General features: G+C 41.1%; 1 protein-coding gene across 4 annotated transcripts; it reads left to right on the top strand.

Moving 5' to 3' along the window:
- The first annotated feature begins 24 nt into the window (after positions 1-24).
- On the top strand, positions 25-27,965 carry gsdmeb (gasdermin Eb). 4 transcript variants are annotated; one of them, XM_078420311.1, is made up of 10 exons: positions 25-276; positions 7,424-7,655; positions 10,200-10,392; positions 10,766-10,937; positions 14,761-14,881; positions 16,996-17,178; positions 20,988-21,115; positions 23,634-23,829; positions 25,072-25,145; positions 26,603-27,965. In XM_078420311.1, exons 2-10 carry the CDS (start codon positions 7,445-7,447, stop codon positions 26,861-26,863), a joined length of 1,539 nt encoding a protein of 512 aa, XP_078276437.1. In that variant the 5' UTR covers positions 25-276; positions 7,424-7,444; the 3' UTR covers positions 26,864-27,965. The 4 variants fall into 4 exon arrangements, with proteins under 4 accessions (XP_078276437.1, XP_078276445.1, XP_078276447.1 ...); XM_078420319.1 differs by lacking the exon at positions 25-276 and adding an exon at positions 382-402; XM_078420321.1 differs by lacking the exon at positions 25-276 and adding an exon at positions 470-621.

The raw sequence follows: 27,965 nt of genomic DNA, 5'->3' as shown, positions 1-27,965 counted from the left end.
GGTGCATGTGCCTTCATCTGGTGCATGTGCCTTCATCTGCCTCCCCTCCCCTCTTCCCCTCCCCTCCTCCAAACAGGACGCTGTTGTTTTCCGTTGAATAGACTGATTTAGCATCTGCTTGGCTGACTGCCAGGGGCGGTGGCGAGCTGTCTGTCCCACCCCCCGCCCGATCGCCCCATCCCTGGAGGACATAAGCGACAGCTAGAGAGACTTGCCGGCCGCTGGTTCTGGCGTTCGCTGACCAACTCCGTCCGTCGGCGTCGCCCGCCGCCTGAGGTGTGCTCTCTCCCCCTGCTCCCCTGCCTCTTTCTCCCCCTCTCTGTCTGTCTGTCTGCTTCTCCGCGGTCTGTGAGTCTCTCGGGGTGCTGGTTGGGTTGGGTGCGATGAGACAACGCCTTGTGGGCAAGTAGTATCAATATCTGGTCGTAGTAACAACATCTCTGTCTGCTCCACTTCACGCCTTCGCTTTGTTTTCAATCTTAGTCAACGTTTGCTGAAAGAAAGACGCTGGAACCCGCAGAGACCGGGTGTATCTCGGCAGCCTTGGAGTTTGAAATGACACGGCCTGCGTTTGAAAATGAGTCATCGTCTTATAGGGGGAATCCGCCTCTTGTCTCCCTGGTTTGTAATTGCAAAGCAGTGACACATTTCTCTAACGCATTGTTGCAGGCAGTTGTGATTCTGGAAAGCGAATAATCTTATTGTGGCAGTGAGGTTACAAAGAAAACTGCAATTTGGAGAGGCGGTTTTGATTTGCGTGGAGAGATTCAGGAAAGAGCGAGAGTTCAGCTTGATGGTGCAGTGAATCGAGTAACCATTGCAGTTATGGACTGGTTGTTCCAATTACAGTTCCACGTTCTAATTCCCCCATGGGGAAGTGTGTAATGTGCCACCGTCTTGATTTACTGCAATCCTTTTGATGAATATACTTGTAGTGTTGTTCCAGGATTAGACGTGGCAATGAATGGTGACATATTTCCACAAAATCCAGTAGAATGATAAGTGAACTAATGGTCCCCAAAGTAAATGATATGGTGGTGGGGCAACAAACTATTTTGCATAATGTGATCTGCCCAACGCAAGCTACTTGAGAATTTAAGTAACACTTGCCATTCAACTTTACAATAGATTCTCATCAACTAATGTTCACTGTGTAGATAAGAAAATAACTGCAGATGCCGGTACAAATCGAAGGTATTTATTCACAAAATGCTGGAGTAACTCAGCAGGTCAGGCAGCATCTCAGGAGAGAAGGAATGGGTGATGTTTCGGGACTCGACCCGAAACGTCACCCATTCCTTCTCTCCTGAGATGCTGCCTGACCTCCTGAGTTACTCCAGCATTTTGTGAATAAATACCATCACTGTGTAGATAGATCATTCCATATTAGCGATTGTAAAATTTTGTATGGAATAAGATTAATTGAAAGCAAAATTAAAAAGTCACTACAATTTGAGCTCAATTCTGGTTTTATTTCAACACCATGGGTAGTTTTCTGTATATAATTTGTTTAATATTTAACCTATCAAAATTAATATTAATACTTCATAAAAGTAAATATTAAATAGTTTTTTAAACACTTAACAAGTTCAGAACTTGAACTCTAAAATTATGGAGTTATAGAGTGATGATTGCAATGCTATTTTTGGGATCAGCATCTGATCCTATTAACGTGCATGTGTGATTGGGCTTGGTTATAATGCTATCGTCACTTAAATAACCTACAAAAGTTTTATGTAGGAACGAACTGCAGATATTGGTTTAGGCCGAAGATTGACACAAAATGCAGGAGTTACTCAGTGGAACAGGCAGCATCTTTGGATAAAAGGAGTGGGTGACATTCTGGGTCCCAAAACGTCATCCATTCTTTCTATCCAGAGATGCTGCCTGTTTTGCTGAGTTACTCCAGCATTTTTTGTGCCTACAAAAGTTTTATGTCTGAATGACGGCATTGTAGCAAATGGAGCAAAGTGTAATGAGACTATGAGAAATTATGCAATATTAGAAGGTATAGGCCATTTGGAATTTTGAATGTGTTTCGCTAATTCATCAAGGTAATGGGTAAATGCCCATCTCGACACAATTTTCCTGAACAATTCCCATATCTCTGATTTCCCTCAAGGTTCACTTCCTGTAATATAGCAAACAAGAAGTTCCTCAGTTGGGAAGAAAGTGTTTGCGGGTTAATTTTGTACGCAGTTCTTGCTTCTCTGATTCTGAATTGTGCCTTTTATGAAATGTGGTTTGTTAATTCTGTTTATGAAATCGGAAAGTAGTTATTTTGGGATAAGACTGAGGACATTGTTCATTGGTGGGGAAATGGTGCAAATGAATGTGTGCTCATGGTTTATTATGTTTAATGAAATAAATGTCTAAACAATGTGACTGTTTTACCAAGTTTAGAATGAACAACAATTTTGAGACCATATAATGTCCAGGCTCATATCTAGGCATGATCTTACTATATGTATTGTCGATGAATAATTGGAAGAGTATCATATGGTATTCATTATGACAAGTTATGTATATGTGTTCCTCACATATAATTTTACAGTTCTGGTTTTTTTCCTTCATTTTTTGGGGGATCGGAGTGTGACTGGCAAAGTTGGCATTTATTGCCAAACTCTAATTGCTCTTTACGAAATGTCCATGTTGAATAGAACTATTCTTGAATAGCTGTAGTTCTTCTGATCAACGTACTTCCATAGTGGTGTTAGGCAGGGAGTTCCAGGATTGAGACCAAAGAACAATGATATATTTCTAGAACACCAGAGTGTGTGCTTGATGAGGAATGTTCATCTGTTCTCATGTATCTTTTTTTCTTCTTAGTGGTAGAGGGTGCAAGTTTGGGACGTGCTTTTAGAGTAGCCCAGATTAGAGACTTGGATAGAGAGAACATAATGCAGTAATTCTCTGTCAGTTGTGGAAGACATGATTTGTTAGTGTAGCCAACTGGCTACAAATCAAACAGGCTGCTTTCTCCTGGATGTTGTTAAGCTTCTTGCATGTTGAAGCTGCGCTCATCCGAGCGAGTGGCAAGTGTTCTATCACACCTATGATTGCTACTTTGTAAAACCTGGTGAAAAACCTTTAAATGGTCAGGATGTGAGACACGGTTCTAGAATACAAAGATTGACTTGCTTTTGGTGATGATAATGTTACTGATAATCAGAAGTAGGTGGTTCGATTCTGAGGAGATGGTCATTTTATGTCACTTTTCTGCCATGCCTGAATGTGGTCAATGACTTGTTGCATGGACTGCTTTATTTGCAACGGCATGGTGAATGGAATTGAACATTGCACAATTATCAGTGAACATCCCCATTTCTGACCTGACGTTGGAAGGAAGGTCATTCAAGAAATTGTGGAAGATGATTAGGCCTTAAAGCTGCCCTGAGGAACTCCTACAGTGATGTCCTGTGGCTGAGGGGATTGACCTCTGACAAGCAACTACATTTGACACTAGTCACTGGTTACCCTTTGCCCATTGACCAGCCTTTCAAGGGCACTTTGATGCCAGACAGCCTTACACAGCAGACACAATGAACTGCATATGCTGGTTTACAAAAAAGACACAAAGTACTGGAGTAATGCAAGAGGTCAGGGAGCATCCCTGGAGAACACAGATAGGCAATGTTTTGGATCGAGCCCCTTCTTCAGACTACTACTGACTGCTAAGTTACTCCAACACACTGTCTTTTTCAGTCTAATGCTGCCTTGATGTCAAGGACTGTCACTCTCACCTTGCCTCCTGGATTTTGCTGATTTGTCTATGATTAAGCCAAGACTGTGGTGAGGTCTGGAGCAGAGTGATCCTGGCAACCTCCAAACTGAACACAAAGAGCAGGCTATTGGTGAGCTGGTGTACTTGATGACATGCCAAAATCTTCTGTTTCTTTGATGATTGAGAGTAAGTTGGTTGGACGGCAATTAGCTGGACTAGATTCATCATGATTTTTGTGAACAGGTCACACCTGGGTAGTGTTTTTCCATTGTTGGGTACATGCCAGTGGTCTAACTGTACTGGAACATCTTGACCAATGGTGCAACTCATGCAAGAACATAGCTCTAAAGAACTATAGCTGAGATGATATCTGGACCCATAGCCACTGCTACATGCTGTGTTCTCAGTTGCATATGGATATCACATGGAGTGGATCAAATTGGCAGAAGACTGGCTTGTACGATGGTGGGGATGGCGATTACTGATTAGCATTTATGACAACAAATGTTTTCCATCTAAGTGTTTCATTTTAATTATGCTATTATTTTTTTATTTTTCGGTAGCGGTTTGAATGCCAGACAAAAAGTTGGAAATTGTAATACATTTTCTGAGTTTCAGGACAACAAAAGCTGAAGTATTAATTTGTGGCCCCTCAGCACTACTTTGACGATACTAGTTCAGAGGCATACCTTGCTTGTGCAGCATTAGAGATTGGCAACGAATTCTGGCCAAATCTTTGAAATTAAGTAAATAGTTTTTAAAAAAGTTCATATCTGTTTTTTTGCATTTGAACATCTCCTAACACATTGGCATTAATGCTTTAGGATAATGAATCTTTTATTTAATTATTTGTACTCAAAGATGATTAAACATGATTTATAAACATCCTTGTTTGCTATAATATACAGTTACTTTTGTAGGGACTTGTTATTGGAAATACTTATTGAAAACATGAGACACCATTGCCAAGAGAAACTGTCACGTAATTCACTTGAAATAACACAAAATAAATCCATTACTTTGTTTTTTTGCAAAAAACCCCATAATGAATGCAATTAATGTTGCATACAATTTGATCTTGAAGTAGCTATTTTGGATTACTGTGTTTTCTTAACATATAAAAAAATCATAGTGCATGGATGGGCAGGATGTATCCGCATTAATTTATTCAATTGGATAAATAATAAATGTTAATAAATAAATAAATACCAAATAAATAATGATAAAAATAACAGTTGACAGGGTAAAAAGTGATAACTGCAAAAATGTATTTTTGAATACATTGCAGAGTATCTTAAAAGAATTGGTCTATTCTGTAAATGTTTACAACTTAGCAAGGTTTAAATAATAACACCATATTTTATGTCCTCCATCATATAATTTTCTACAGTGGTAAGATATAGCCAAGGATTATTACCCTACCTATTTAAAATGTATAACAGAAAACCCAACTGCAAGCACTATTTTGAACGAGTGAAATAGAACACTGGCTGGATTAGATTTTTCAGACTGTTGCTTGGAACATGATGAAAATCCAGAATGGAACTAAAATGAATTAAAAATTGAAATCCACTCAAAATAAAAAGATATGGTAAATTCTGCATATTACATCCAAGTAAACATGTTTGAAGAAACATATTTCATGCTTTAAAAATAGAAATACCGTGCTCAATAAAGTGTCACAAAATAAGCTTGCCTGTGGAATAAATGAGGCGGTCATAGCAAGGAGAGAAAATTGGCTAACGGGTGAAAAAATAGAATGCAGTTGAGAATGGTTCTTTGTTAGACTGGGTGTGGGCGAAGTGGGACTGAGGGTGGGATTGGAATTGGAGTATTGCTTTGCTGAAAGCATCTTAATGATAGTGTACAAGGCACAATTTGTAAAAATGTTAGACCACAATGCATGGAGGCAGAATGGACTATGAGGAGGACTATAACATTCTTCAAGGAGATGGATTCAGGGTAGACACAAAATGCTGGAGTAACTCAGTGGGTCAGGCAGCATCTCAGGAGAGAAGGAATGAGTGACGTTTTGGGTCGAGACCCTTCTTCCGACTGATGCTTCAGACTGATTCTGTGTGGTGGAATGAATGTTTGGTGGCAAATGAAATTTACTGCTAAAAAGCATGGAATCAGAAAAGAGCACAGTTCTGAAAGGCACACAAGAACAGATCTTTGGGCAGAAATGTGCCAAAATCACAGGAACCGGCAGGACTGGTTGAGAAAGTTGGTTTTATTTATAGAGTGCAAAAAGCTTTAGAGGGCGCAGAAGAGATTTTCAAAAAATGATTCCAGGAATGAAGCATTTTGTGGATAGATTGCAAAATGTAGGGATTACTCTGTAGAACTGAGGAATTTGAAAGATCTGATAAGGTAGATTGATATTGTTCTCACTGGAATCAGATCAAGGGAATTTAGAAAGATAATTGACAAATGAAGCTAAAGTGATGTATGTAGAAACTTTCTTCATCAGTGAGGGGTTAGCATATAGAATGCAATAGGACAAATTAATTTCCAATGTTCAAGAACAAGCTGAATAAGTATACTAAACAAAAAATGGGAGAAGGGGGACTGTGACACATTAGATTACTCTTACACTGCTACTTTGTAATTCACATCATATACCCTATCTTGTGTGTCTCTACTTCCTTCACTTGCATCCTTTCTCTGCATTTTTGAACTAATTAAATCTATTTTTAATAAGTTATGAAAAACTGATTGTTTTGACACAACAATTTTAAAAGATTTTAAAAGTCAATTGGACAGTTACATGGATAAGAAAGATTAGAGGGATATGGGCCAAACGTGGGAAGGTTAGACTAGTATAGATGGGGCATCTTGGTCAGCATGGGCAGGTTGGTTAGCCTGTTTCTGTGCTGTATGACGCCATGACACATTAATCCTCTTTGTCTCTCTGTCTCCACAGATGCTGCCTGACCAGCTGCGTATTTCCAACATTTAATTTAAATAGTATTGTGAACATCTGAACAATGTAAAGCTGTAGAATTTTCAGAGCAACAATTTTCAGTTTATTTTATTGAAAAGGGTACTTTCATATATCGCTATATTAATAAGTGCTTTATTAGCTCTCACATGCACACTGCTACATTGTTATAGAAATTAGCCTAAGAGGCCTAGTTCTATCTGCTGTGGAGAAAAAAGACTGACAATCACAGATCCTTTCTTGTTTCAAACAGAAGCGTATTTATTCAGTCAATCTTCTGCAGGAGGGAGAGAGGTTCCATCATGTAGGCGGTGCCCCAAAACACTCTATTGTGCAAAACGTGTCATGTTTATACACATTTTTGAGATGAGATGCAACAATTTCAGTAATATACACAAATTTAGTATCTCTTAACCAATTCAAAGCAGGAAGGTGCACGATTAGACCCTCTGATCCTCATTTACCTCAAAGACCCCCTACCTCTGGTCATTATCTTAAATCATTCCTCTAATTCAATCAAACAGTCTTTGATTATTATCCTCGTCCCTTACAAAGATTTTTATTTGCAGCCAAATTTTCACTGGTGATCCTAAATGTTTTGGGATCAAGTTTATGGCACTTTTCTTTCTTTTCTACCTGCAGATGTTGCGAAGCCTCCCTGTCTGGAGACAACAGATCCATCGTGTACATGTCTTTTCTATGCATATCTCCATGTATATTGAATCACTGTCTACTAACAGATGTTTATTTCATAGGTTCACGATTAATACTTCAAAATGTTTGCAAAGGCAACCAGCAGCTTTGTAAAGCAGATTGAAAGCAGCGGTGACTTGATTCCTGTCAGCAGCCTGAATGATTCTGATAAGCTGCAGCTTTTGAGCTTGGTCACCAAGAAGAAGAAGGGATGGTTCTGGCAGAAGCCAAAATATCGCCCTTCTTCATTTACCCTCCAAGAGATATTGACTGGTGATGCACCCATCAAACCTGGTATGGAGCTTGGCTTATCTGCAAGTACTGATGACTAAATCTTTGCAAAATATAAAGCATAGATATAATGGGATCTTTCCATGACTGTGGTCTTTGATATGAACAAAAGAGTTTTAGAATGCGTTCTCTTCTTTTTCCCCCCACAATTAGAGGGAATGTTTTTCAAGAATTTAATCTTTTGAATATGTATTTGACATGAAAGGGCTTTTGGTGGGAGACATGCAAAATGCTGATTTTGATCTTCTCGTGCTGCTCCAGTTTTCCAAATGAGGTATGAGCAGAAACCTGAATGATGGCCATGGTTAAACATAGATATTTGAAGCTATTCAGAAGAATTGACTCCCTTAGAACTGACTCTCATAGTTTTCTTTTTCAATATCACCCAATGGCCATTTTTGAGTCATTACCTTTCGCCCATTTAATATATTTTACTTCTTTACAAAGTCATCAACTGTGACAGATGTTAAAATTTGAAAATTAAGATGCTCATAAAAGTTATCGAATACAGATCAATTCCACCTGCTTCTTAATTTCTCCTGCATTTGAGATCCTTTAGTCTACGTAAGGATATTTAGTTTGGACTAAGCCACATGATTGTCAAAACTAGAAAGGAAGAATTAGTGGGTGAAAACAATACTGACTGGAACCCTGAGAGGTATCTGAGACAGAAAATGAGAGTAATCAGTGTTTATAGAGTCACAGAGTCGTACAGCATGTAACCAAGCCCTTTGGCCCAACTTGCCCATGCAGGCCAAGATGCTCCACCTGAGCTGGTCCTATTTATTTGCAAGTGGACCATATCCCTCTAAAACCTTTCAACGGTGTTATGAATAGTTCTTGCTTTCCACCTAGTGACCAGTAAGTAAGATTTGGATTATTGAAATGTCAGGTAAGCGCAAGAGACCATTCAGAATGTTGGTCCTAATAACCCTGCAAGTTATTTTCTCTCATGTGCTTATCTGTATCTCATTTGAAAGCTCTATTTGATTGTGATTTTACCACCGCAACAGGTCACTGAATTGTTCTCTGTGTATAAATAAATGCAATTGTTCTCACAGCTTCTATTGTTCAACATTTTAAATCTATATTCCTTGGTCTGTGAACCATCGCATATTAGGTACATCTTCCCTCTTATCAATTCTGTGGAAATAACTCTGTGGCACTATGCATCTCCACTAAATTTACTCTCAATCTCTTTTGTTCAAAGGAAAACAAAGGAGCTTCAATCTAATCTTGCACCTGAAATTGCTCATCCATGGAATTGTTCCAGATAAACTTTTCTTCACCTTCATTTGGACCTTCACAAGCTCCCTAAATGTAGATCAGCACACCAGTTGTGGCCTCATCATTGTTTATAACAGCATCAAAAAAAGGTCCTGACCTGAAACATCACCTATCCGTGTTCTCTAGAAATGCTGCCTGACCCATTGAGTTACTCCAGTACTTTGTGTCTTTTTTTTAATAAACCCGCATCTATTCCTCTGTCTCTTCACGCTACCTCGGAAGCCCACCAGCATAATCAACAACCAATCTCACCATGGGCACTCTCTCTTCTGCCCTCTCCCATCAGGCAAGAGGTACAAGAGGTACAGGAGGGCGGCACGGTAGCGCGGCGGTAGAGTTGCTGCTTTACAGGGAATGCAGCGCCGGAGACTCGGGTTCGATCCTGACTACGGGTGCTGCACTGTAAGGAGTTTGTACGTTCTCCCCGTGACCTGCGTTGGTTTTCTCCGAGATCTTCGGTTTCCTCCCACACTCCAAAGACGTACGGGTATGTAGGTTAATTGGCTGGGTAAATGTAAAAATTGTCCCTAGTGGGTGTAGGATAGTGTTAATGTACGGGGATCGCTGGGCGGCACGGACTTGGAGGGCCGAAAAGGCCTGTTTCCGGCTGTATATATATGATATGATGATATGATAAAACGCACACCTCCAGATTCAGGGAACATTTCTTCACAGCTGTTATCAGGCAACTGAATTGTCCTCTCATCGGCTAGAGTGTGGCCACTTCACCTCCCATCTACCTCATTGGAGACCTTTGAACTATCTGTGATTGGACTTTTTCGTACTTTATCTTGCACTAAATAATGTAGCTTTCAACCTTTATCTGTGCACTGCGGGTGGCTTGATTGTAATAATAGTCTTTTCTTTGACTGGAGAGCATGCAAAATCTTTTAACTGTACCTCAGTACATGTGACAATAATAAACTAAACTAAACTAAAAATTCGCTGCCTCAATCTTGTGGACCAGTCCCCTCTTCGTGTCCTGAAATAATAAATAAAGTAGATTTTCTGCATTTAAAAATGTTATGCGATTTCTGATCATGTTGTTATAAACTTAAACATTGGAAAGATATATCAGACCTCGGTAGAACAATTGCCTTAAACACTGTTGATTTGTGATGATTTATCAGATGCCAGTAGAACAATTGCCTTTAGTACTGTTGATTTAAAACAAGCTGGGAATTTGGCCCATGTTGGGAATTGTTAAATGTTCTCATTGTGCTTTCAATCATTGTGCTGAAAAAGTTTTTTGTTTTGCAGCTGTCACTGACTCCGTCTTTCTCAAGTATGAAGGAAGATTTGAAGACAAGAATGAGGCGAGTGCAGAAACTCAACTTGCCCATTTAAGCTTCAGCCTGGAAGGTCAAGATACGGTGGAACTGGAATCTTCATTTGGAAACCTGAAGAAACAGGAATTTGATTTGCAGCACCTTTTGAAAGTAACTGAAAAAAGGTAAAGGTAATAATATTACCCTGGGTCTTGTTTGTGTTTGTATGAAATTGACACAGTGGGAAACAGGGGAGTCAAAGAATTGGCTTAACATTTCACCTGAGATCAGTACCTGTGGTGGTACAATACTCCCTCGGCACTGCACTGCAGTTTCCAATTCCGGAACAAGTCTATAAGCTATAGCCTCTAACCTCATCAGGAGTGCTATCCACAGGTCATAGTTGATTTGGGTAGCACAATTGACAGTCTGGTTAAGCAATAAGCAAGCACGTTCTTGATCAAATCTCCGTCAAAGGCTTTCTGGTGCTATTTTGTCAAATCTCTAAAGATATTTGTCATTGAAACATTCATCCTATCTTCTTGTTTATGTTCCCAGGACTATACATTTGAATCATCCCTTTATCCAACAAGTTTGTGAGAAAAAAAAAGAAATTCTGTGTATAGTAAATGAAAAGGTTATCACATCCCAAAAATGCTCTATTTCCGAACACACCCAGATTGAAGAAAAGTGTGGTGGCACAATGGGACTCAAAACAAAAATATTAAAGGTATGTTGATTAAAGTGTGTTTATTTTTGTTACCTGATCAACTCGGGTATATTGGATGGATTGTGCTTCCATTAGCCAGCAGTGCTGTGATACAGCAAAGGTGCTGTAAATCAAATTCCTGTGAGCGTGCAGCGTAGGTTCACTAGGTTAATTCCCGGAATGGCGGGACTGACGTATGTTGAAAGGCTGGAGCAATTAGGCTTGTATACACTGGAATTTAGAAGGATGAGGGGGGATCTTATTGAAACATATAAGATAATTAGGGGATTGGACACATTAGAGGCAGGAAACATGTTCCCAATGTTGGGGGAGTCCAGAACAAGGGGCCACAGTTTAAGAATAAGAGGTAGGCCATTTAGAACGGAGATGAGGAAGAACTTTTTCAGTCAGAAAGTGGTGAAGGTGTGGAATTCTCTGCCTCGGAAGGCAGTGGAGGCCAGTTTGTTGGATGCTTTCAAGAGAGAGCTGGATAGAGCTCTTAAGGATAGCGGAGTGAGGGGGTATGGGGAGAAGGCAGGAACGGGGTACTGATTGAGAGTGATCAGCCATGATCGCATTGAATGGCGGTGCTGGCTCGAAAGGCTGAATGGCCTACTCTTGCACCTATTGTCTATTGTCTATTGTCTATAAAATAGAATTCTATCGGAATTCCACCTTTATAAGGGAAAAACTGCTAACACCACCCTTGATGTAAGAATAAGCCCTACAATTATTTTGAGGATAATGTTGCTATAAGGTGATTACGTATACATATAGAGGGACATCAGTAAATGACCAGGCCAGCTGGGAGGAAATAGCCTGGCAGGGTTTATATCTGCACTACTATTGGGAGTGCTTGACATCCAATTCCTTTCCATTATTCTTCTGTTAATTGACATGGTATTTATGATTCAGTCGCTTCACCATGCAGCCACTCTTCACGCATGGTGATGTATCCACCCCCACATTCTCAATGATCATCGTGAATTTTGATCTTTGTTGCAAGATTGGCAAGGGTAATCATATGGTGTGGATTTTGTCCTCCCCACTTATTTTCCCGCCGAAGGGAAAATTCAAAAGATCAAGAGTGTTTATCTGTCATGTGCACTGTGTGTGAACCAGAACAACGAAAGTCTTTCTCACTGCAGCTTTACAGGCACATTATGTAAGCAACAACAACAACAACAATATATAATAAATTATCAGTTATTCTATGTAAACCAGACCAGGATAATGGAAAAACAATACATAAAGCAACTATAGTAGCGCAAAGTACGTTGTAGTTCAGTGCTGAGGTAGGTTATTGTTAGGGTTGTGAATGTGATTCGAGACCCAGAACATTGGGAAGAAATTGTTCCTGAACCTACAGGTAACAGTTCTCAGGCTCCTGTATCACCCACCCAATAATAGCAGCGAGAAGAGAGCATGACCGGAGTGGGCTTTGATGATATTAGCAGCCTTCTCCAGCCGGTAGATCCTTTTAATGATGGGGAAGTTAGCACCTGTGATAGACTGGGCCCCCACTTTCTGCAGCTTCTTGTTTTTGAGGCAAATTGCTGAACCAGGCTGTGATACAACCAGTCAGGTGTTCTCCACAGAAAACTTGTCGAAGCTCAATAGAGTATTTGGCGACATGCCAAATCGACTCAAACGTCTGAGGAAGTATAGGTGAGCTTTCTTTGTGATTGCATCAGTGCTGGGCCCAGGACGGATCCTTAGAGATGTAGAAGTCCAGGAACTTGAAGATCCTGGCTCTCTCCACCATCATCTTACCAATGAAGACCAGTGCATGGTCTTTTGCCTTTTTCTTCCGGAAGTCAACAATAAGCCTTTTGGTTTTAATAACATTGAGCTCCCTCTTGTACTCTGACTTGTATTACTTCTTATTCAATGGTATCATTAGCTTAGTTAAAGATGGTGTTGGAGCTGTGTCTGTCTAGACAGTCATGGGTGAGGAGAGAGTGGAGCAGGGAACTGAGCGCTCAACCTGCGGTGTTCCTGTGCTGATGGTCAGCGACGAGGAGGAGTTGTTGCCAATTGGTACTAATAGTGGTCTACTGACGAGGAAATTGATGATCCTTTGCTTACGGAGGAGCGGAGACCCAATTCTGTGAGTTTGACAATGAGTTTGGATGATGGTGCTGAGCTGTCGTCGATGATCCACAACAGGTCGACAACAAATGTGATTTCACTGGCTGTCCCACTGTACTTGACAACTTGGACGACAACAACACATGTTAGGCTAACAAGTGTGTTCTTATTGTGCAAGTCATCTAGTGCAGAGTGGAGAACCAGTGGATCACGTCCACTGTCAATCTGGCAAATGGTAGCAGGTCCTGTTCAGTACTGAGGCAGGACATTATTTGCTTTGCAACCAACCTCTCCAAGTACTATGGACATGACTGCCCATGTATTGTAGTTGTTGAGGCATGTTATGTAGGCCCTTCAGCCCTCTGAGTCCGCACCAACCAGCGATCCCTGCACATTAACATTACCCTGCACTTTACATTTATACCAAGCCAATTAATCTATAAACCTGCACATCTTTGAAGTGCGGGAGGAAACTGAAGATCTTGAAGAAAACCCACGTAGGTCACGGGGAGAATGTACAAACTCCGTACAGACAAGCACCCATAGTCGGGATCGAACCCGGGCTGTTGGTGCTGTAAGCGTAGTAGCTCAACCGCTATGCTGCCATGATTATCTAGTCAAGTCATATTGTACACAAGTACAATCAAGTCATAAACAAACACAACACGTCGCACATAGAGAGAAAAATACCAGAGTGCCCCAAGGTTCACCCCCATAAAGATCTTCTGACATCAGCCCCGGAGACAGTATTGTTGGGGGCCGTGGGGCCTGAGAAGGTACATCACTGTTCTCCATATTGAAGTCAGCATAGAAAGCATTGAGCCAGTCTGGGGGTGATGCATCTTTGTCATTTGAGTTACTCGGTTTCATATTGAAGGAAGATATTGCATCATGCCTTGCGCCAATTGCTGAGCATCGATCTGAGGCTCTAATTTAGGTTGGATGTCTCTCTCTGCATTTACAATTGCCTTCAGGAGTTCCTACCTGGACTACTTGTGCCACTCTAGATCACTTAACTTGACCTCACTGATGCCCCAGTCAAAATCTTCAAACTTGGCAAATATCAAGGACTGAATGTGGCTCCTTTAAGCCATGGAGAGACCTCACCCTGGATCTTTTAGTTGGGGGAAGGGCATTGTAGCAAAAGATGTATAATAATACAATTGCTCCAATTAGGGATCTGTGGTTTCCGGTCATCCAGTGAAAAAAGGCAGCCACATACACATTGGAAGATGATCAGTGACAAAATACTAAAATTTTGAAGCAATTTCATGATTAATGTGCATGAGTAGTATGTTGTAATCCATTGAATAATTTACAATTTGGAATTCTTCCAAGGTAAAATATTAGATTTTGTGGATCTATATTTCGCTGATTGTGAAATATAAACAGAAAATACAGGAAACACTCAGGCTGACAGGCAGCATCTGTGGGAAGAGAGACAGTTAATGTTTCTGGCCTGAGACTCTTTGTCAAAACTGGGAAGCCGAGATTTTTTAAAATGTAAATTGAAGTTTCAGAGAATGGTGTGGGTGTCTCCCACAACCTTCATTAACCAAAGTTATGCATTTTAACTCTCATTCACAATTCTGACGAATGGTCTCTGACCTGAAACATTAACTGTTTCTCTTTCCATAAATGCTGCCTGACACCCCAAGTGCTTCCAGTATGTTTTATTTTGGAATTCAGCACCTGCAGCTATTTTTGTTCTTCATTGTGATCACAGCACATTTTACCTTGTTTTGTTTTGTAGGTTTCAGTTGACGACAATGGTTCTGTTACCAAGGATGCTGATGTTGTGTTGGAGATCCCACCTTGCACTGTTATTGCGTACAGCGTTACAGAGCTTTTGATAAACCAGAACGGACACTTTGGTATGTAGTGGCCATTGAGATTTTAGTTTAAAAATAAAATAGAGGACAGAAAATGCCAGAAATATTCAGCAGCTCAGACACCACTTATGGAGAGTACAAAATTAAAATTTCAGGTCAATGACCATTCAACAAAACAGAAAAAGTGAGAACACAAACATATTTAGTTTTATAGAAGTGAGGAAGTAATGAGAAAAAAGAGAATGTCTGTGAAAGGTGCAATGTGGAGAATCCGAGTTGTTGCACCTCAGAGAGGGTGATGCAGTTGATCATGGTTGATCTGGTGGGAGGTGACATTACTATCGTTTTATTCCCTCTCCTCCTCTTGCTTCTCTGCAGCTTACCAAACGTGTAGTCTCACTTTAGTTGCTCTGATAAAGTGTCACATTCCAGAAATGTTAATTTTGTTTCATCACCCCACAAAGTTGTGTTTCTTCACCATTTATTTCAGAATTATAGTATCTGCACTTTTTTTTTGGTTTTAGAAGGAGATTTCAACTGGTGTTTGAGTTAGCAAACAGTTACTTGTGCTTTTCGATTCGCGATATTAAAAGCCCTTGCTCAAGTGAAATAATAATGGAAGAACTGAAGTCAACCATGTAATTAGACAAAGAGTGGTTAGAGTACTGAATTCTCAATTATAAACTGCTAAAGACAGTTAAATTATTTTAAAGTAATGACTAAATCTTAGAGACAGATTCAGAAAAATATGAGATTTCTTTATTCTTATGAATTTCTTTGCTCCTGAGTTGTGGATCTTTTGGAATTCTCTACCACAGATGCCACTGGAGAAAATCTAAGGCCAAAATGAATAAATAACTAATGTGGACAACAATGGCAATCCTTGAATGAGCAGATACGAGGGACTGCCTGGCCCTCAGCTATTGTCGTCCATGAAGCAAAATTCTATAGTTATATAGAAAGTTCACAAGAACAAGAGAGATGATGCAATCAAAATGTATTCCCCTTAAATCGACAGGTTATTGGATGTTGGAATGTACAATAATAATATTGTGGATGAATTGAAATCCAGTTGGAATTGTATTTATCTGTCTGAGTCATAGTCAGTCATACAGTGTGGAAATAGGTCCTTCAGCCCAACTTGCGCACACCGACCAACATGCCCCATCTACACTAGTCCCACCTGCCTGCGTTTGGCCTATATCCCTCTAAACCTATTGTGTCCATGTAACTGTCAAAATGTTTCTTAAACAATGCGATAGTACCTACCTCAACTACCTCCCCCGAGCTCATTCCATACACCCACTAGCATTTGTGTGAAAAGGTTACCTCTCAGGTTGCTATTAAATCTTTTCCCCCTCTCCTTAAACCTATGTCCTCTGGTTCTTGCTTACTTTATTCTGGACAAAAGACTCTGCGCATTCACCCGATCTATTCCTCTCATGATTTGGTACCCCTTCTGTAAGATCACCCCTCATCCTCCTGCACTCCTAGGAATACAGCTCAACCTCTCCTATAGCTCAGTCCCTCGAGTCCTGGCAACATCCAACATTAGGGACGGCACGGTGGCGCATCGGTAGAGTTGCTGCCTTACAGCGAATGCAGCGCCGGAGACTCGGGTTCGATCCTGACTACGGGTGCCGTCTGTACGGAGTTTGTACGTTCTCCCCGTGACCTGCGTGGGTTTTCTCCGAGATCTTCGGTTTCCTCCCACACTCCAAAGACGTACAGGTTTGTAGGTTAATTGGCTTGGTAAATGTAAAAATTGTCCCTAATGGGTGTAGGATAGTGTTAATGTGCGGGGATTGCTGGGCGGCACGGACCCGGTGGGCCGAAGGGCCTGTTTCTGCACTGTTTCTCTAAATAAAAATAAAATCCTAGTAAATTTTCTCTGAACCCTTTCAAGCTTGACAATATCTTTCCTATAACATGGTGACCAAACAAAATTTGCCTGAATTTAAGCACAGAACTAAAAATAGCAATCTGAGTATCATCATACAAACACAATATCTTAGCTGTTTACAGTTAGGTTGTATTGTTTATATATTATTATATAAACTTGAGCTATTATTTAAAATTGGTCTTTGTAAACTTTATCTAGTATTGCAGCTTTCTGTAACCGTTATCATTTTTTTCAAATTTTGTTTTCATTCCAGAGCTCTGCCTGCTTCCAGAGAAATGTGGAGGTTTTGATAAAGTCCTTCTAGAGAAAAATAAAGGAGGTTGTGCCGGCACTGTATGTTCCCCTTTAAGCTGTGTTGATGGAGCCCATAAATGCCAGCAGTCTGCACTTGAGATGGATGTCCCAAGTGAAACTTCACTCATAATTTTAAAACCAGGTAATTGAGCATCTGTGGTTTGAGATAAATGGGTGGTGCAGTGGTGGAGCTTTCAGTGCCACAGACCTCGGTTTGATCCAGACTATGGGTGCTGTCTGTTCAGAGACCTGGGTTTGCTCCTGACTATGGGTGCTGCCTGACTATGGGTGCTGCATGTTTTCCCTGTGACCACATGGGTTTTAGACAATAGACAATAGGTGCAGGAGGAGGCCATTCAGCCCTTCGAGCCAGCACCGCCATTCAATGTGATCATGGCTAATCATTCTCAATCAGTACCCCGCTCCTGCCTTCTCCCCATACCCCCCTGACTCCTCTATCCTTAAGAGCTCTATCCAGCTCTCTCTTGAATGCATTCAGAGAATTGGCCTCCACTGCCTTCTGAAGCAGAGAATTCCACAGATTCACCACTCTCTGACTGAAAATTTTTTCCTCATCTCAGTTCTAAATGGCCTACCCCTTATTCTTAAACTGTGGCCCCTTGTTCTGGACTCCCCCAACATTGGGAACATGTTTCCTGCCTCTAACGTGTCCAACCCCTTAATAATTTTCTCTGGTTGTTCCGGATTCCTCCCACACTCTAAAGACATACAGGTTTGTACGTTAATTGGCTTTGGTAAAATTGGAAATTGTCTCTAGTGTGTAGGATAGTGTTAGTGTACAGGGATCGCTGGTTGACGCAGACCCAGTAGGGCCGAATGACCTGTTTCCTTGCTTTATCTCTAAAGTCTATAAACCATGAATTGTACACAAACCTTTCTGTCAGTGGCAACATTTAGCAAATTCTTCTTGACCTTAAGATATCAGTAAATCTTTTGTCACTGAGGCCATGATAAACTATGGATACATCGGTGCCTTGCCTCTCTTGATTGTCCATATGGTGCTGGTGTTTTGTCATTTTTGGACAAACTTTACTTTTGTTCTATTTATGAATTGTATTCTTTGTTTGTATCTGTGCTCTCATTGCCTGACTGTCACATCATGTTCTAATTCAATGTTATGTTTGTGCTGTTGGTGTTGAACTATGCACAATCTCAAGTGTTCTTTCTCATTGGGCCTGTCTTTTGATGCTTCCTATTTATTATTTTTACCCTATCCCTCTATTTTTCAGACTTGCCAATTCCCGGTTTCCCTTTATGACACATCACATTTTGATCTTGTATGCCTCAAGTTACATTTATTCTCCTTTGTATAACCAAGCCTTGCATTCCTAGCTTCCAATTTATTCTCACTTTTTGTCAATCTATATTTCATGGGATCTCATTATTTCTTGGGCCTTATCACCTGCTCGTATTTTCCATTACTTTTTGTCAGGTCATCTTTTTGTGCAGTTTCGGGTTAGGACCCTTCTTCAGATTAAAGAACTGACGTTTTGCATAGGATCCTTTTTCAGACTGAAGAAGAGTCCTTACCCAAAACTCAGTCCGTTCACAGATGCTGCCTAACCCACTGAGTTCCTCCAGCAGTTAGTTTTTTGCCTTAATGATTTGCTTCACCTAATTACTTGCTAGCCTTTGCTGCTTCATGTGCAATACCTCTATATTTCATTCATTTTCAATCTCTGCCCATTTTGATTCCTCCTATCAGTGCATGACATCACAGTTGCCCATATTAAATTCACCTGCCAATTTTTTGCCCACTCAACTTATCTATATCTTGGTGCAGAGTTCAAATATCCTTTTTCAACATGCCCTCACACCTCTTCTTAAGTAATGCGCAAATGTGGATGCCTTACACTCGGCCAAATCATCACAAAATAGATTGCAAATAATTGGAGGGCAAGGAGTGACCATTGGGGGAATCCTGACTTAAATCTTTCTAGTCTGAGAGAAGACATATATTCTGACTCTTTCTATATGATATCAATAGCAACATATTTACCCTCACCACTCCATCCAAACTATGAACTCTTCACTTGCGCATTAGCCTTTTATTCAACATTTTATAAAATGTCTTCTGGAGTCCAAATACACATCTACAGGTTCCTGTTAATCAACTTTGCTTAGTGTATCCCTAAACATTCGAGCAATTTTTGTCAGACTTGATTTTTTTTTCATAAACCTCATTTGTCGGGGTTTGATTGCATTAAGATTTTCTGAATGATTAGCTACTTTCTTCATTAATTATAGACCAGATTCTTCTCAATAACAGATATTGTTAACTGGCAGTAGTTTCCTACTCTTTGATTTCCACCCTTCTTGAAAAAATGACATCACATTTGTCATTTTTTAATCTGTTGGTACCTTCAGGAAACTTGGTGACTTTTGGAAAAATAACCAATGGTTCTACATTCTCCGATGCCGCTTCCTGTAAAATCCTTGGATACAAGTCCTCGTGACTTTTCAAACTTGTGTTTTTCCAATCTTATGCCCCTCATAATTGGGATGTTTACAAGTTTTACCCATCTAAACTATTTGAATCCAGCCTATCTTTCCAGTGTGCTTTATCATGAGCCATAACCTGACCGAATGGTGGTGCAAGACTCGACTTAGGAAGGTGCCCCTCCATCTCTGAACGTCTTCCTACTGAGGAAGAGCAGGCACCTAGGCTTTGAACCTTGTGAGGCATCCTGAGGCCCCGCCCCTGGAAAGGCCAATGTTTTTTTGACATCTGCATGTACATCAGTGCTCTGCAACTGTTCTCAGGGCAGAGTCCAGCGGAGGAGTGGGCAGTCTTTCGTGCCAGCCTCTGATCAGCATCTCATAACATAACATAACATAACAACACTTTATTGTCACTCGGCACAACACCGAGCGAAATTTCAGCAGTCACACAAAATACAGCAAAAAGAAAAGAACACAGGACACCCGACCCCAACACAAACATCCATCACAGTGACTCCAAACACCCCCTCACTGTGATGGAGGCAACAAAACTTCCCCTCTCTTCCCCCCGCACCCACGGACAGGCAGCTCGACCCCTACCGAGGCAAACGACACGCACAGCCCCCGCAAGGGGATGGAAGGCCCCCCGGCCGAGCCGCCCCGGGCACCGAAACGTCCCGCGGCCACACCGGGCGATGTTAAGTCCAACGGCCGAGCCGCACCGGGCACTGAAACGTCCCGCGGCCGAACAGCGCTGACGATGTTAAGTCCAGCGGCCAAGCCGCGCCGGGCACTGAAACGTCCCGCGGCCACACCGGGCGATGTTAAGTCCAGCGGCCAAGCCGCACCGGGCATTGAAACGTCCCGCGGCCGAGCCGCACCGGGCACTGAAACGTCCCGCGGCCGCACCGGGCGATGTTAAGTCCAGCGGCCGAGCCGCACCGGGCACTGAAACGTCCCGCGGCCGAGCTGCGCCGGCAATGTTAAGGCCCGCAGCCGAGCCGCACCGGGCACTGAAACGTCCCGCAGCCGAGCTGCGCCGGCAATGTTAAGGCCCGCAGCCGAGCCGCGCCCCGGGGAAGAGACCTAATAAAATAAAGGTTTCCCCCCGCCCCACCCCCCCACCCCACCCCACCCCACACCCCCACCCCACCCCACACCCCCACCACACACCCCCACCACACATACACAGCCAAAAACAGAAACAAAAACCATCCCAACACCGACACAAACAAAAAAAAAGAAAAAAAGACAACAGACTGCCAGAGAGCCGCAGCCGTTAGGCGCAGCCAACTCTGACCTCCACATTTCAATGTGCTGGCATGGAGGTTAGAGACATGATGTAGAATTTTATAGCTCTTTATAGAGCTGCTGCCCTCTTAAATTGTAATGTGCACTGTATTCGACAGCATTTGTGAATGAAGTGCATGTTGTTGCTACACGCTGTCACATAGTTAAATCAGCAATTATATTTTCAATACATTACAGCAATTGAAGAGGCGAATCAACAGTTTCAGCCATTCCTTGAACTTGCAGAGGAAAAGTGTCAGCAACTCTTCAGACTTTACTGTGAATTCTTGTATCACGAAGAAGTGATTTCTTTTCTTGATAATGCTGTAAGTAAATTTTGCTCAAAAGTGTTCTTTTTTATGGTTGTTATTTGATGTAATGCTGAGGTTTGGTAGAGGAGAATGTGCTTCTATATGTGCAGGACAATGCGTAACTGGGCGAATAATAATCTCACCAAATGCTTCTCATTGACTGACACCAATGAAGTGACTCGTCCACAGTGTCCCCAACCCATACCCATCTGCTGTTTTGTTTGAAGTAATATGAATGGTTTCTCTCTATCTTATTTGTTTAGTGCTAGATAAACTGAGAACTGCACAGTTGATTACACCCAAGTGGTGAAATGGGATGAAATGCCTGCCCATTTTCATATCTGGAACTGCATATATAATCTAAATAAAGTATATTAGTCACTTGCAGCAAGCATGATTCTTGTCTTTGAATTTCACCACTACCACCATATATCACACTGTGGCAATCTGAATGATCAAATATTGAGAAACTTTAAGTTACTCACTAGATATCATATCGTATCATATATATACAGCCGGAAACAGGCCTTTTTCGGCCCTCCAAGTCCGTGCCGCCCAGTGATCCCCGTACATTAACACTATCCTACACCCACTAGGGACAATTTTTTTACATTTACCCAGCCAATTAACCTACATACCTGTGCGTCTTTGGAGTGTGGGAGGAAACCGAAGATCTCGGAGAAAACCCACGCAGGTCACGGGGAGAACGTACAAACTCCTTACAGTGCAGCACCCGTAGTCAGGATCGAACCTGAGTCTCCGGCGCTGCATTCGCTGTAAAGCAGCAACTCTACCGCTGCGCTACCGTGCCGCCATTATTATATATTATTCAATATCTTGTATTCCTTCCATTAAGTGTCAAAAAAGATGCTAGACTTTAGGAAAGATAGTACAAATGAACTTCCACCAAGGCAAATATTGATTTTTATTGCATACTAGACCAAGTGGACCTGTTGGGCTCAAACCTCTCCTGCATTAGTGCAGCACCCTCTCCTCTCCTCTCCCACTCCCCCCTCCCTCCCCCTGTTTTCAGACCAAATTATTCACTGCTAGCAAATTGAGCAGTGATGAACAAGCTCAAGGATAGCTCCAGCTGACTGCTCCTCAACAGTTACTGAATGTTGACTAGTTTGGGAAGGTCCTATCTGAACGCGATTGGTAGATATTGATCTACAGCAGACACTATTATTGATCAGACACTTTGAACAATAAAATGTCATTGGTCTGCTTGGAACCAGCTTATGGCACTATAATTTGATGTACATTTCATTTTTTTTAACAATATAAACAAAGATTGCCCTTGAAGGAATGATCTTGTCCAATGCTTGGAGTTAAGCCTAAACTTTTCATATTCACTCCTTGCCCTTCATCTCTCTTCCTGTGTTGTATTGACTTAATCTTGTCCATTGTGTTTGCAAGTCTTGGTGAAACATAGTACACATTGGGGGGAGAGAGAGAGGGAGGGGTGGAGAGAGAGATTACAGTAGCAGGAAGTAACTTTGATCTAGCGCGTATGATGGAAGGGAGGGGTGCTGAACGGTTTTGAATTACTTTGTTATATTGGGTACTCCAAATGAAAGATGGAATTTCAGTTAAGGACCCAAAGTGCTGGAGTAACTCAATGGGTCAGGCAGTGTCGTTGAAGAACATGGATAGGTGACATTTCTGGTCAGGACCCTTCAGAAGAAAGGTGTGAAGAGGGGTGCCGACCTGAAATGTCATGTATCCATGGTTTCCAGACAAGCTGCTTGACCCACGGAGTTACATAAGCACCTTGTCTGTTTTGTAAACCAGCTTCTGCAGTTCCTTGTTTCTACACGGAATTTCAGTTGTTTGGAAAGCTTGCGAAAGTGATCTTCCTGAGGACTTGCTAATCTGTCCAAGTTCAGTATAAACTCCGTAGTTCGGGGTTTTTTTTTTGGCCCAGAATTGGCCCTGGAGTACAACCAAGCATGCCATGGCTTCTACATCACACTGTTCAGCTGCAATTACCTGCTTCCCATGCAATTACTGAAGGAGGGATAGAAACAGGCTGTCATCTTGTAGGTACCGTTTTGCCAAAGAACTGTGCGAGTATTAGGCTGACCTGAGCTATTGATGAATTTGATCACTCGAGGAGAGATGATGAATTGTGGTGTGCCATTTTATGCAAGGAGTCCAAATTGTTGACACAGACAGAAAGGTATTTGGGTTAAACCACTTTCAAACAATGACCCACCGAGTTCCCAACATAGTTGTTTTTGTGGTCAACTCAAGTGAAGCTGGATATTACTGCAATCTTAGTTACTGCAAAATCCCTTCTCTGATCTGCCATCTACTTGGCCGATATGAGTTAATTGAGGAGTTCAGGCCAAAGTTAGCAGGAAGTTCACATAGCCCTCGCCCAAGAGTGGGCACCAGTGCAGCTTTGGAACAGATTGTATTTGAACGCAAATAAATGAACACAAATGTCCCTGCATTTTAATAGTAATCAAATGTGCATCCCATTACAACTTAGCTTGGAAAGTGATTTTTTTGTGTGTATATTTTGCAGCTTGATGAGCTTTCTTCAGCAGAACAGCCAAATCTGTTCGGACTACAGGAACTGGATTCAACGCAAGCACAGAGGGCCAAGGAACTGCTGCAGATATTAGGCTGCAGCTGCCCAAATGAAGAGGGCTCTTTGAAAAAGGATATCGCAACACCAGAGATATTAACAGCTGCATTCTACCTTGTCAGTGCTCTAGCAGGTAAGAAGATATAAAGTTTCATGCTTGGAAGGGTTTTGAAATATTGATCAGAGAATAAAATCATTTTCAGAATAAGTGCTTTGTCCAACATATTTTCCTGTGATGTCTCCAGGTATTATCTGCCAAGAAATTACCTGAATCTCCAGTGAAAAAAACAGAAATATCCAGTTCTTTCTGTTCAGGCTGCATAAGGAGAACTCTGCAAAGATTTTAATAGGATTTTAATGCAATAATTAAGATTCTTAGCCCTTCACAATTTAAGCCAAAAATGAAAATGATGGAGATACACATCACATCAGGCAGCAATGTAGAGTTGATGTTTCAGGTGTTTGTTCAATAGAATCTAAAATGAGCTGAAAGGTTATCCTTGTTTCGAACATCATAAATGCCATCAGATTCTCTAACTAAATGTATAAAATCATGAGAGGAATAGATCGGGTAGATGCACAGTCTCTTGCCCAGAGTAGGGGAATCGAGGACTAGAGGACATAGGTTCAAGATGAAGAGGAGAAGATTTAATAGGAATCACAGGGGTGTATATCTCCACCATTTGTTGACTTCTGCAGAGACCACTCCCCTGAAACTCCTTGGTTCACTCCTACCTTCCGACCCAGACCACTGCCTCCCCAGGTACTTTCCTCTGCAACCGCAGAAGAGGAGATACCTGTCCTAGTATCTCCTTCCTCGTCATTCCAGGTGAGATAGATTTTCACACAAAGAGTGGTGGATGTATGGAATGAGCTGCCAGAAGAGATAGTTGAGAATGGGACTACCTCAACGTTTAAGAAGCGGTTAGACAGGTACATGGAGAGGACAGATTTGGAGGGAAATGGACCAAACACAGGCATGTGGGACTAATGTAGCTGGGACAAGTTGGCCGGTGTGGGCAAGTTGGGCCGAAGGGCCTGTTTCCATGCTTTATGGCTCTGGGTTGAGAACTTTGTTTAACTTCAGTTTTTAAATATTTGTAGTATTTTGCTTTTGTCACAATTTTAAAAATGTGCTCTGTCAGAACCAGTGAATCTTTGGCTAGATACTTCATGCTGATAATCATTAGTTTATTTTCAATGTTTAGATCTATCAGACTAGTTTGCAGCCAAATTATTTAGTGTAGGTTAATCACAAGCTTTCGTTTAGGATTTTCTTAAAATAGTCTTTAACATTGCAAGGTAAATTAATTAAAGTTATAGCTCCATTAGTATTTAAATTGCTTAAAGCTGACATACCTTTTCATTTGTTTAGGAATGTCTGAAGAAAGTCTTGCAGTCTTGGGTATTTGCTGTGAAACTCAAATTCTTCCAACTTTGCATTATTTGGTAAGTCTTAAATGATGGTGCGCCTGTCTATTCTTTTCCAGTGCTTTTTATCTTATCATGGACCTACTGAGGGCACTGTTGCCCTCAAATGCCTCCCTAGTACAAATTTCAGTATCGTATAAATGGTGCTAAATGGGTTAGAAGTACCATTTCTTCCCAGTTGTGAATGTGTTATTTTCATAAAGTATTGCTCGCCCTGCCCTGTAGCAATAATTCAACTATATGACTTGGAGAAACAAATTAGAACAATGTTGTTTGAAATATCTAGCACCCAAGATGAGACTTTCCATTCTTGGACATCTGAGATGTCCTCTTTTGTGAATGTTGTTTTTCCCCCTTCTGTCACAGATGGGTCCCTTACGGAACAAAGATAGAGTTCCCCTGGTTCTCTCTTTCACCTCACCGCGTCCAACACATCATAGTCCAACATTTTTGCCACCTGCAAAGTGATCCCACCACTAGTCGTATCTTCCCATCTCCACCATTTGTTGACTTCCGCAGAGACCGCTCCCCTGCAACTCCTTGGTTCACTCCTCCCTTCCCACCCAGACCACCGCCTCCCCAGGTACTTTCCTCTGCAACTACAGAAGAGGCAACACCTTTCCTTGCATCTCCATCCTCATCATTCCAGGTGAGATAGATATTCATGTGCACTTCATCTACTGCATCCAGTGTTCCTGATGTGGTTTCCTATACATCGGCGAGACCAACTGTAGACTCGGTGATTGTTTCGCTGAGCCCTTGCACTCTATCTGCCAAGGGCTATTAGTTCTCCCAGTTGTTAACCATTTCAACTCCTCTTCCCATTCCTATACTGACCTTTCTGTCCCGGGCCGTCTCCCGTCCGCAGGGAGCTATGTAGAAGTTATCGACGTAAACAACTTGCTGCAGTGAGACCACATGCAATATTAGGTAACCTCTAACTACCCCCCCCCCTATTTCTCCCCTCCTAGTTTCCTCTCGATGATTTCACAATCTGCAACTCTTCAAACCTGTCTCACACCTTCTGATCTTATCTCCGGTTTTTGTTCCAACCACTTGCCTATCAAAACCTTCCTTCGCCTATGTCCACCTGCTATGCTTTCCCCGCTTTCTTCTCCACCCACTACGATCAGTCTAAAGAAAGGTCTTGACCCGAAATGTCACCAATCCATTGTCCAGGGATGCTGCATTACCTGCTGAGTTACTCCTGCACTTTGTGCCCTTTTCTGGCATCATCTGAATGCTGAAATACTGCAGAAAAGTGAAAGGCCATATTTTATTATGTTTATTTAGGGTAACTTTTCATTAACTAACCACTTTTGACTGTAAGAAATGCTTTGTCAAGGACTACAATTCATGCTAACTGACATTGTGCAAGGTTCAGTACATTACTTTGATTTTCACCATCCTGCTCTATGTAAGAGTTTGGGTGAAATAAAGCAAGTTGATTCCAGATACCATATCCTCTTTTACAGATTAATAATGTCTCTGATGATGGACTGATTCCTGTTGATAATCCAAACCTGCTGCCCCTGAAAGAAGAGGACAACTTCTACATAGCTCACCGCTTATTTGCATTATCAAATATTTGCCTTGAAGTGAGAGAGACAGTGATCAAAGTTGTAACCGATGATCAACCTGGTATGGCTCCTGTACTTCTCTGCATAGTTCTGCAAGGATTTGCCGTCCTGAGTGGAATCAAAAGGAATACAAGTGATCCAAAGACACAGACTTGAAAAACATTTAAAAGGCGCTTCACCACACGTAATATAGTTGAGGCATTTGAAGGATAACTTGGATATGATTAATATTCAGGGGGTAGATGAAAGGATTACAGTAGTCCTGAATTATAATTGAGATGCACATTATATACTATTGATAATATTTTCATCCTGCAGGAAATCATAGAAGAGTAATGTTGAGTTTGATGTGAAACGATTAGAAATTTGGATGAGTGTTGTAGAATTGTCAGCAAGGAGCGATCAAAATGTCCCTATTAGCAAAAAAGGCAATGCCATTGCTCATTCTATATAAGAAAAGTTTGAGAAATATAATCAGGAAAAGCATCTTGAATGGAAAACTATGTTTTCTGCTTTGATTTATGACAAGAAATTAGTTTAGAATTGTGTGGCATGAAATTCCATGTGCTTTGCTCCATGTTCAAAAATTCAGAGCATTGGCTTTCTCACAGATTTCCAAGAAATCTAAGCTTGGACCAATATGATCTTTAGTTGAAAGTATTAAAGGTTAGTCATCTGAATATTCCATGTTAAGATTCAGCTAAAACAAAACTCAATTCTATTTTTAGACTTAATTTTAATAAAATAAAGTGTAACTAATGTGGATTTCTACGAAATAGCAATTTACTTAAAATATCTTAAACTCAGCATTTCAAAGTCTGGAAAACAAGATATTTAGTAGAATTTACAAGTAAAGGTTCATTTGATATTCTGAATAATGCCTTGTTATACTCTAAAATCTGTGGCAGGTGTTAATTTTATTAATGCACTAACTTTGAAATCTCCAATATTAATTTGTTAATTATGACAATGAAAGCTATAGTTTTGGACGATGTTCTCGACATTTCCTAGGTTTGTGGAAGTACACTTTTGATTATCAAGGGTGAAAACTAATTTTAACTGCAGTTTACATCTTAATTCTGATTGTGAAGGCAGCTTTTACTGTTGGTGCCACCATAACACTTCAGTTATTTGGTAACATGTATGTCTGTAGATAAATGTAAACTAATTCATTAGTTTATTAGATTTAGTTTCTAAGATATTTGTTAATTAATGTGTCAGTTAAATAAACACTTTTGTTTGCTTCTTCTGAGAAATT

This window comes from Rhinoraja longicauda, chromosome 2 (genome assembly GCF_053455715.1).
Source record: "Rhinoraja longicauda isolate Sanriku21f chromosome 2, sRhiLon1.1, whole genome shotgun sequence".
NCBI lineage: Eukaryota > Metazoa > Chordata > Chondrichthyes > Rajiformes > Arhynchobatidae > Rhinoraja > Rhinoraja longicauda.
The sequence above is the reverse complement of the archived record's forward strand: the minus strand, read 5'-3'. Positions and strand labels throughout refer to the sequence as shown.

Coding starts and splice junctions, on each gene's coding strand:
- gsdmeb (XM_078420311.1), top strand. CDS start 7,445: ATGTTTGCAAAGGCAACCAGCAGCTTTGTAAAGCAGATTGAAAGCAGC. Junction 17,179..20,987: donor ACTCATAATTTTAAAACCAG/GTAATTGAGCAT, acceptor AATACATTACAG/CAATTGAAGAGGCGAATCAA. Junction 23,830..25,071: donor CCTTGTCAGTGCTCTAGCAG/GTAAGAAGATAT, acceptor TCATTTGTTTAG/GAATGTCTGAAGAAAGTCTT.